At 41.0% G+C, this 9354-nt stretch overlaps 2 protein-coding genes across 2 annotated transcripts; one reads left to right on the top strand and one right to left on the bottom strand.

Annotated features, from left to right (window-relative positions):
• Positions 1–203: 203 nt before the first annotated feature.
• On the top strand, positions 204–2004 carry LOC109191750 (uncharacterized mitochondrial protein AtMg00810-like). The gene is made up of 3 exons (XM_019342401.1): positions 204–368; positions 521–1249; positions 1834–2004. The coding sequence occupies exons 1-3, from the start codon at positions 204–206 to the stop codon at positions 2002–2004; spliced, it is 1065 nt and encodes a 354-aa protein (XP_019197946.1).
• Positions 2005–2158: 154 nt separating this feature from the next.
• On the bottom strand, positions 2159–5110 carry LOC109191749 (putative late blight resistance protein homolog R1B-23). The gene is made up of 3 exons (XM_019342400.1): positions 3706–5110; positions 2447–3321; positions 2159–2341 (listed from the first exon to the last, which is right to left on the bottom strand). The coding sequence occupies exons 1-3, from the start codon at positions 5108–5110 to the stop codon at positions 2288–2290; spliced, it is 2334 nt and encodes a 777-aa protein (XP_019197945.1). The 3' UTR covers positions 2159–2287.
• Positions 5111–9354: the final 4244 nt, after the last annotated feature.

Here is a 9354-nt window from a genome sequence, read left to right as displayed (position 1 = left end):
TGGACGCGGAGTTCAATGCCTTGGTCCATAATCATACGTGGCGTCTCGTTCCATCTCAACCAGGTATGAATGTTGTTGGTTGCAAGTGGGTTTTCAGAACCAAACGGAAGGTCGATGGTTGAATAGACCGTCATAAAGCAAGGTTAGTAGCCAAGAGTTTTAATAAGGTTTTTGGAGAAGAATTTTTTGAGACCTTTAGTCCTATGGTTAAGCCCACTACGGTTCGTCTTCTCTTATCTTTAGCCGTATCTCGTGGGTGGTCTATTCGCCAATTGGATATTCACAACGCCTTTTTAAATGGCCAGCTAGCTGAAACTGTTTACATGCGACAGCCACCTGGTTATGAGGATAAGTTGTTACATAATTATGTATGTTTGCTTAAAAAATCTCTATAAGGTCTCAAAGAGGCTCCACGTGCTTGGTTCACAAGGCTACATGATTTCTTGTCTCTGTGGGCTTCTCGCCTTCTAAGACGGATGTGTCTCTTTTTATCTATTCTCGTGACAATATTCGTCTTTAGTTCTTGGTGTATGTTGATGACATTTTAATTATGGATTCTGACTCAGATCGTGTTACTACTCTTATTGATAAATTAGCACTTGAATTGAAGGTTCGTGATATGGGTGTGCCTTCTTTCTTCTTGGGAATAGAAATTGTCCTGTTATCTGGCGGTATGCTTTTATCCCAACAACGGTACATGAAGGATATTCTCAAACGTGCTGGCATGGTGGACTGCAAGCCAGTAATCACGCCTGTCTCTTCTGTGAAAATCACAGACGACGTGGCCGTTCCCTATGCCGATCCAACACAATACAGGAGTCTTGCTGGTGCTCTCCAGTATCTTACGGTAACCCGTCCGGATCTATCTTATGATGTTAATCTATTGTGTCAACATATGCATGCTCCCACTACTACAGACTGGGTCTCTCTAAAGAGAGTCATGCGGTATGTCAAAGGCACCCTGAATCTTGGCCTGCGTATTTCTCGGTCTACATCTATGGATATTCACGCCTATTCTGACTCAGATTGGGCTGACGATCCGAATGACCACAAATCTACTAGTGGCTTTGCTGTGTTCTTGGGCAGTAATCTAATATCTTGGATTTTTCGGAAGCAACGGACTGTGGCATGTTCTTCGACTGAAGTAGAATACAAGGGACTCGCTGATATATATATGCAGAAGTTACATGGCTCGTTTCTCTGTTACATGAAATCGGCGTCCCTCCTGCGTCTCCTCCTCGACTATGGTGTGATAATTTGGGAGCTACTTATTTATGTGCCAATCCAGTGTTTCATGCCCGCACGAAGCACATTGAGATTGACTATCATTTTGTTCGCGATAAAGTAGCCAAAAAGGAGTTAGAAGTGCACTTTATTTCAACCAAGGATCAAATAGCGGATATTTTCACAAAGTCTCTGTCGTCTCTTCATTTTAACTCTCTCTGTGACAAGCTCAATGTTTTGGCTAGCCAACCTTGTGTTTGAGGGGGAGTATTAACACTATATTATCCATATTAGACTATGACTATATTATCCATATTAGATTAGGACTATATTATTCTTGTTAGACTAGGATTCTATCTAGCATCTCTATATATTCGCTACATGTACTCTCAGACATTATTATTAAATATTTGAATACAACACAATTATATTCTCATCGTATACACGTTCTAATCTTATTCTAAATGTGAACTATAGATAAATTAATAAAATGAAAGTATATTATTTAAAAAAAAAATGGAAGTATATAATGTGCTAATTAGAGATTATATTACATCATTTGGACCAAAGTCTACAATACGTATGATGGACCCTAGACCATGATATAAGGATTATCCAAACCCGTCCCCAAAGGCCAAAACAAACACCCTAAGTGCAGCAAGAAGTCAAGAACCACAGCAGCCCGCAGTACCTGCAGCCAACCCCTCTACTTGCAGCTCAGTGGAAGCAGCAAACCCTGCATCAAACAAAATAAACTTCAGACCCCCACAAGTATCATAAACCCCACACTGATATAATAACCTAAATAAACTTACAATAATAAAACCTAAATCACATGCATTTGAACTTGCATTATTGCAATTCAACCAGCCAACCTAAACATGCATGCATGCATATGTAGAAATTTCAAAGGCCTGATGCTTCCAACCATTACACTCATCCTCTACAAATTTCATTCCAACTCTGCAAGAATTCAAGAGCAGCCAACATATATAAACTTAGGATTGTGATGAATCCACACTTCTGAATTTGATATCATTATTCCTCAAAATCTCCTTCACTATCATCCTTCTAGTTCCTCTTTAAGTTCACCTTCAAGTACCTCTTCAGCATTTCTCTGAAATTTAGATAGATACAAGAATATATTAAAGATGGGAACGGAAAAAAATTAAATAAAATTAAAATAGCACACAAAAGTTTGAGTGATGAGTTATATAGATACCCAAATATTGTAGGCACAAACAACAAGTTCATTATTTCCATAATCTCTTTGCACTTGTTGTATTTGGTTGGCAGAGTTGACAAGCCGAGAATAACAATGACACAACTCGATCAACTCTAGAGTGAGTATATCTTCAAAACTAGAAGGGATTGCTTCCAATTCATAACATTGTTTAAGAATTAGGCGCTCAAGAACAGGGAAATCATTACTAGTGGCTTCCCAGTGCCTCAAATCTGATCCATAAATAAGCAACGATTTTAACTGAGGAAAACTAGCTTCACTTAGTTCCCAATGTTGTCCCTGGCAAGCTCCATTTATAAGTTTAAGCAGCTGGAGGTTAGGCAACATACCAATAACTGTCATAGCATCCCATGGCACCAAAGTTCCCTTCAATTTCAACTTTTTGAGCTGTACTGGAAAAGCATCCACAACTGGAAGCAAAACAGGATTACTGTGTCTGCTTTCAATTTTTAGTTCCTCAAGTTGATGTAAATACCTCAAATTATCCAAACAATTCGGCTCTCCAAATTCCACACTGCCCTCCATGAAAACTCCCATCACTTTTGCATTCGGAATCCTTAAGAACACTTGCTCTGTACATTGGAATGGGCGCAACCATTGAACTGTCTGTATGTATTGATGAACCGCAGTTGGAGTACCCAACACAAATGTTGTGCAAACTTGGAGATGTCTCAACTTTGGCAACTCCCAAATTTCAGCAGGTATCAAAGGATTGGGGTCGTCGTCTGCACTTGTACTACTGCAACCCCAACTTTCTAAAAGCACAAGAGTTTGTAAATTCCAATCCTTTAACACAGGTAAACTATTAAGAGACTTGGATGGGCGTAGAGCTATGTATCTCAAAAGAATTAGATCTGCAACATATGAAGGTATACCATTAATGAAGTGGAGAGAACCTAAATCTAGTACTCTCAACCTCTTGAAATGAGAGTTTGCAGGAAGTTGATAACCTTGACTCATATGACAATCATCATAAAAGCAAAAGAGGGAACCATACCGGTTGAAGCCATTGTGCACATCAAGTTTAGGATACATTGATTCAAAACTTAACCAACGTTGAGTCGTCCTTACAGATGAATGTGGTTCATCAAAATATCTACTTATTGCAACATGTAGGAGGCCCTCCTTCATTGCTTCATTCCTACAAAAATCATGTACGATGTCATGCACCTTACATGACTTAATCTTGCCATCTAAGCTCGAACTGTCAATCAAAACTAAACTCCTAGATACAAGATCCTTTAAGTAATCTTCAGCATCTTCTTCTACCTTCACAAACCCTTCTGCTATCCATAATCTAATAAGCTTTTTCATAGGGATTGCACTATCTTCACGAAAAACTCCCACATATAAGAAACAAACTCTCAAGACATTAGGTAAGTGGTTGTAACTCAACCTGAGAATCTCTGAAAAACTATCAAGAAGGCTGTTGGTCACAGTGGCACATAATATTTTCTCAATCTCCTCTGATTGAGATTCCCATAGTGACTCATTGATGGCTTGTACAAGTCCTGCAACTATCACAATTGCAAGCGGCAATCCTTTACAATACTCAACAATGTGTCTCCATATCCCTTCAAGTTTCATAGGAAAGCTTAAGCTTAAGCTTCCATAATTGAGAATCCACTGATTAAATAATTCCCAACTTTCATCTGGATTTAAGAAAGGCAAGTTTAGCCAATAATTATGTGATCCTCCTGTAGAAATGGCCACTTCTTGAAGTCGAGTGGTCACCAATATTCGACTTCCATTACTATCTTCTGGGAAGCACCTTTGGATTTCATCCCAGAAGTCTGTGCTCCACAAGTCATCTACAACAATGAAATACCTCCGACCCATTAAGCATCTACGTAATCGGTCTGCTAGTTCTTCGTTGCTTTTATTGATGATTTCCTTTTCCTGGGAGATTTGCATAGTAGACAAGAGCTGAAGAAGCATTTGTCGCATGACAGGTTGTGCAGACACAGTTGTCCAAGCAACAACGTCAAAATGTGATGAAACTGTTGGATGTTGATACAATGTTTGAGCAAGCTTTGTCTTGCCTATACCTCCCATGCCAACAATGGGCACAACCCGTCTTTCTTTCCATGAATCTTGAACAAGTAACTCCGAAATCATATTCACTTCGTCATGACGTCCTACCATTATTGAGCTCCAAAGTAGCTTTGAACTAGCAGAATGATGATGATGCTCAATCTTTTCACTGGACGAAGAAGGAATGTCATCATCTTTTATTTGCAAATCTTTCATCCGCTGTTTGTTCTTCACCAACTCCATAAACTCTCCGGAGCCATTTTGCAAGGTTGTAAGGAATCTTTGAGGTTGTATGCAGTCGTCAACTCTTCCAAGGAATCGCCATCTCGGATCCTCTCTGCCAAAAACATCAATTATTTCTGATTCAATTTTGTGTTCTATTCTTAGTGCAACCTCTTTAATTCTCCCTTTCCACTCTTTGGTCGTCTCGTCATCATCATTCAATTGATTCTCTGAAACATTATCAAGAAAGGCTAGCATCTGAGCAAGCCTTCGATGGAGAGCTTCCACTGCTTCTGTCTCTGTATGGTCAAGAACAAGACGCGGATGAGGTTGCAGGAACTCAAGCTCTATTGTTCGCATCAGTGAAGTTGCAGCAAACCAAGCCATAGCGAATACCAAAACTTGTTCCTCTGTGTGTGTGTTTATGAGTGTGCTTGTGTGCAATAATTATGCTCTTTAATCTGTATTATTATTATACAAAATCTGTGAACAATGCTCTTTAATCTGTGTTCATATTTATATTTTTCTTTTGTTATTTTTTCGGTTTCAATTGGTTTAAATGGTTTAGGATTTTACTAAAAATTGGTTGAAAAATATGGTTACTAAAAATAAGAGGTTACCTAAAGTTCTAAACCAATTAAACTGCTCGAAACCAGAAAAATTACAAAAGAAAAATATAAAGAGACAAAAATGTCCTTACTAAAAATAGAAAAAGTCATGAGAAGGACTAAAAGTGTCCAAAAAATAATAGTCTGGGATGTAAAATGGCAAAAATGATAGGCTGGGACTAAATTTAGAATTGCCACAAAAAATAAAGGACCTCTAGTGAAATTAACTCTAGAGCAACAGGCCTCTCGGTGCTCGTTAATGGTGTAAGTTGTGGTTTCTTTCGGCCTTCAAGAGGTGTCAAACAAGGTGATCCGCTCTCCCCGTTGCTTTTCATTTTGGCCTCTGAAGCTCTGTCGCGGTCTCTCATTCTGAAGATGGGTGTCGGTCTTCTCTCGCCATATTCCACATCCCCGAATTGCCCGATCATCACTCACTTGGCGTTCACGGATGACATTGTGATCTTTGTGAATGGCTCTTCGGGTCGTTGAGAGCTTTGGTCGAAGTCTTGATTAAATACCAGGAAGGCTCTGGCCAAAAGATTAATTACACCAAAAGCTAGCTTCTTTGTGACTTCTACGAGATTCACACACGGTAGAGCTCTGGAAATGGCGCGCATTTTGGGCATGCAACAATCGGCGTTGCCTTTTCGTTACCTAGGTGTGAGTCTGCTTAAGGGCAGGAATAGACCTATTTATCACCACCACTTGCTGGAAAGAAAAGACAAAAGATTAATCAGTTGGCAACGCAATCTTCTTTACCCGGGAGGAAGGTTGATTTTGATCCGCCACGTCTTAAGCACAATACCCATGTTTATTGCAGCTTCAATCCCTCTCCCGCGACAAACGATAAAAGATCTGGAATCCAGGTTCGCCAATTTCCTATGGGGATTTGAGGGGAGAAAACTGAAACACCATTGAGCGGCTTGGCGGAAGATCTGCTACCCAACAGACGAAGGAGGACTCGGGATTAATTCGCTAGAATCAGTGCAACAAGCCTTCTCTGCCAAGCTTCTCTTCGGATTCATGAGGGGTGGAACTCTGTGGAGTGAATTTATACTCCCTCTAGCAGTCTGATCGGCTTGCGGCATCGATTACCTGGCGTCGAATGCAGCAGCTTCGGGATTTTGTAGAACACAACACGCAGTTTGAGTCTGGCACCCCAATTTGGATGCCTGATTCCTATGGAGACTTCACCCTATCGTCGGCCCATGAGGAGTTGCGTTCCAAGTCAGCCAAAAGCCTGTCGTCCGATTGTATTTGGTGTAGTTGGATCCCGTCGAAAATTTCTGTGTTTATGTGGAAACTGCTTCAGAATTTTCTACCGTTCCCAGATGTTTTGCAGTGTTTTGGGATATGTATGCCGTCGGTTTGTCCACAGTGTAATCATGCCTCTGCGAATATGGAGCATTGTCTTTATCAATGTCGGGTGTCTCGCCAGGTTTGGTGCCACTTTCGGGGTCTCTTTGAATTGACGACTGCTGCTTCTTCTATTCGCTCAGAATGCCACGCCTGGTGGCTACTCTCTCCTCCGGGTTCGGCGATCAATTGGTGTGCCAGGTTGTTGCCAAGCGTTGTTTTATGGTGTCTCGGTGCTCTTACAACCGGGGCGTTTATGGCGAAGGAGCTGCGTCAGCCTTGCGTTTAATTGGTCAAATCAAGCAAGAGATACTATTGATTGCTCGGCAGGTTTGTCACATGGGTCCAGCTGATGATCTGTTGCTGTCATCTGGGTTGCTGATTGTAGCAAAAATAAGATGTGAGCTCGGGTGTGTTATGTCGTCCTCAGGGGATTGGGGATTATGGCACGCAATATGCAATCACAAGAAACTAGACACTAGCATAAGGAAATTAACAAGAAGCTAAGCAAATCATAGCGAGATTGAGGCTACGGTAACTAAACAAAGTAACACAAACACATATTAACAAGATGTAAACACGAAATAAAGAAATAGGACTCAAGCTAGGGAGCATTATCATCTAGATGCTTTAACAACCTAAGGGATTAGGGAGAACAAGTAACCAAGGAATCAAGCGAGAATGCATGTAGGTATCCTAGTCTACGAACCATTCTCATGATTAATAAACAAGGATTAGAACAAGGAATTGCCCCACTTTCGTGGTGAATCAATTCCAAGTCCATCAAGCACACAAAGCATCTAAAGCCCCCAATTTCCCCTATTTCCGTAGGAAGAAATCGGGTCTATGCAATGGGTGGCTTGGATTCATCACCCAACTCTCGTTGAGGCAAGGAATCCTCCAAAAACAAGCTAATGAATGTGTACATCAAACATTAACAAGATATAAATACAAAACCTTCACAAACACATGAACCCTAGGTTGGAGTTCTTCCCCTTTTTTGTAATAATCACAAATCAAGAATCAAGATAGATAATACAACCCTAACTCAAGTCCAAAAACTAACTACTCATGATTAAATAGCATAAAGAACACAAAAACATAAGCATGAAACATAAATCTTGCAAAATAAAGAGATAAAAGGAAGAAGAACTTATGTATTGAAAATGGAGGAAGAATCTTCAAGTGTTGGAATCCAAGCTTCAAATCCAAGATTAAAAGCTTCAAAAGTGTTAAGAAACATAAATCTAAGCCAAATCTAACCTAAAAATATGAAGGAGAATGAAAGAGAGAAGCTAGGGCTCAACCATGGGTCAAAACCCGAGCTAAAATGAGTGAAAAACGCAGATTATAAAGTTGCAGAGGGCTGACCACGGGTGTGGCCACGCCCTTGGCCAGCCCTGTGGCCAGAAAGGCAGTTTACACTGCCCAGTGGCCACGGGCGTGGCCAGACCCGTGGCCACAAGGCAGTGTGCACTGCCTGTGCACTAAGTTTGTCTTCTAGGTCATTTTTCACCCTCTAAACGTTTGAATTAGCATTTGGTTCTTGAATCAAAGTTGTATCCCTTCAAGTTATCTTTCCAATGGCGCAAGAATAACTTCATTTGGACATTCCTAGGCTGATATATGGTCCAAAAACCAAACAGTGGTCAGTTTTGAAGTGTAAGTTTGGAACTTCAACTTCAAGGATAATTTCGACCCCTATGTCTTCCTTTTTAGGCTTTGATGTCGAATATAAGTTGTAGCTCTTTGAGTCTTCTTTCCAATGGGACAAGAATCACATAAATTGGATATTTCTAGACCGAGATATGCCCCGAAAACAGAACAGTGGCCAAACCATGCGAGAATTTCAACTTGTTGACACTTGTTCCACTTTTGCCTTTGGTTTAATTTGTCCATATGATCAACACCATTGAAAACATCACTCTTTGGCTCCTTTGGAAGTGTTCCATCCATCTCCTTAGCTTCACATTGGCTCCCCTTGACTCCAAATGCATCCAACATGATCTAAAATCCTTCATTTCTACTCAAAGATAATGAATTGTGCATAATGGATCAAATGAACAAAATAAAGATCATTTTGAACAACATTGTGAAACTTCATAAGAAAAACAAGGCTAAATATGGGGTAGACATGGGTATAAATATGAACAATTATGCACTTATCAGTTGCTGCTGCGGTTTCAGCCGCCACCAAGGAAGATCACAGTCTGGGTTAAATGGTTAACCCCGCCAGCGGGCAGACTCAAGCTCAACACGGATGCGACTTTTGGAGCCGCTGGGGCTGCGGGAGGAGCTTGCTTGTGGGACTCTCGCGGGAGCCTTATAGCGGGGCTTTACTTTCGTATGGAGGCCTCGTCGGCTTTGGAAGCCGAAGCTTTATCTCTTCAGCGTGCTTTTTATTGGTGTACTGCCTTTGCCAAAATACCGTCCGTCGTGGAGGTGGATTCTCTAGCCCTTGCTACTTTGTCGGGGTCCGAGACTTCCAGGATTCCATGGCGAATTGAACATGCGGTGCTCTTCATTCACTCTTGTCTGAGTTCATGGGGTTCTACAATCAGACATGTTTATCGGGAGGCCAACCAGGTGGCGGATGACCTTGCAACGGCGGGTCTGAATGCTTCTTCCCCTAGGCTTTTTACTTCCGTTAATTCTTTGCCGGAAAAG

The sequence above is a fragment of the Ipomoea nil genome, unplaced genomic scaffold (assembly GCF_001879475.1).
Source record: "Ipomoea nil cultivar Tokyo-kokei standard unplaced genomic scaffold, Asagao_1.1 scaffold1720, whole genome shotgun sequence".
In the NCBI taxonomy this organism is placed as follows: domain Eukaryota; kingdom Viridiplantae; phylum Streptophyta; class Magnoliopsida; order Solanales; family Convolvulaceae; genus Ipomoea; species Ipomoea nil.
The sequence above is the reverse complement of the archived record's forward strand: the minus strand, read 5'-3'. Positions and strand labels throughout refer to the sequence as shown.

Coding starts and splice junctions, on each gene's coding strand:
- LOC109191750 (XM_019342401.1), top strand. CDS start 204: ATGGTTAAGCCCACTACGGTTCGTCTTCTCTTATCTTTAGCCGTATCT. Junction 369..520: donor ATAAGTTGTTACATAATTAT/GTATGTTTGCTT, acceptor ATTCGTCTTTAG/TTCTTGGTGTATGTTGATGA. Junction 1,250..1,833: donor GTCTCCTCCTCGACTATGGT/GTGATAATTTGG, acceptor CCATGATATAAG/GATTATCCAAACCCGTCCCC.
- LOC109191749 (XM_019342400.1), bottom strand. CDS start 5,110: ATGGCTTGGTTTGCTGCAACTTCACTGATGCGAACAATAGAGCTTGAG. Junction 3,322..3,705: donor TGCTGAAGATTACTTAAAGG/ATCTTGTATCTA, acceptor CATATGTTGCAG/ATCTAATTCTTTTGAGATAC. Junction 2,342..2,446: donor TTTGTGCCTACAATATTTGG/GTATCTATATAA, acceptor TCTAAATTTCAG/AGAAATGCTGAAGAGGTACT.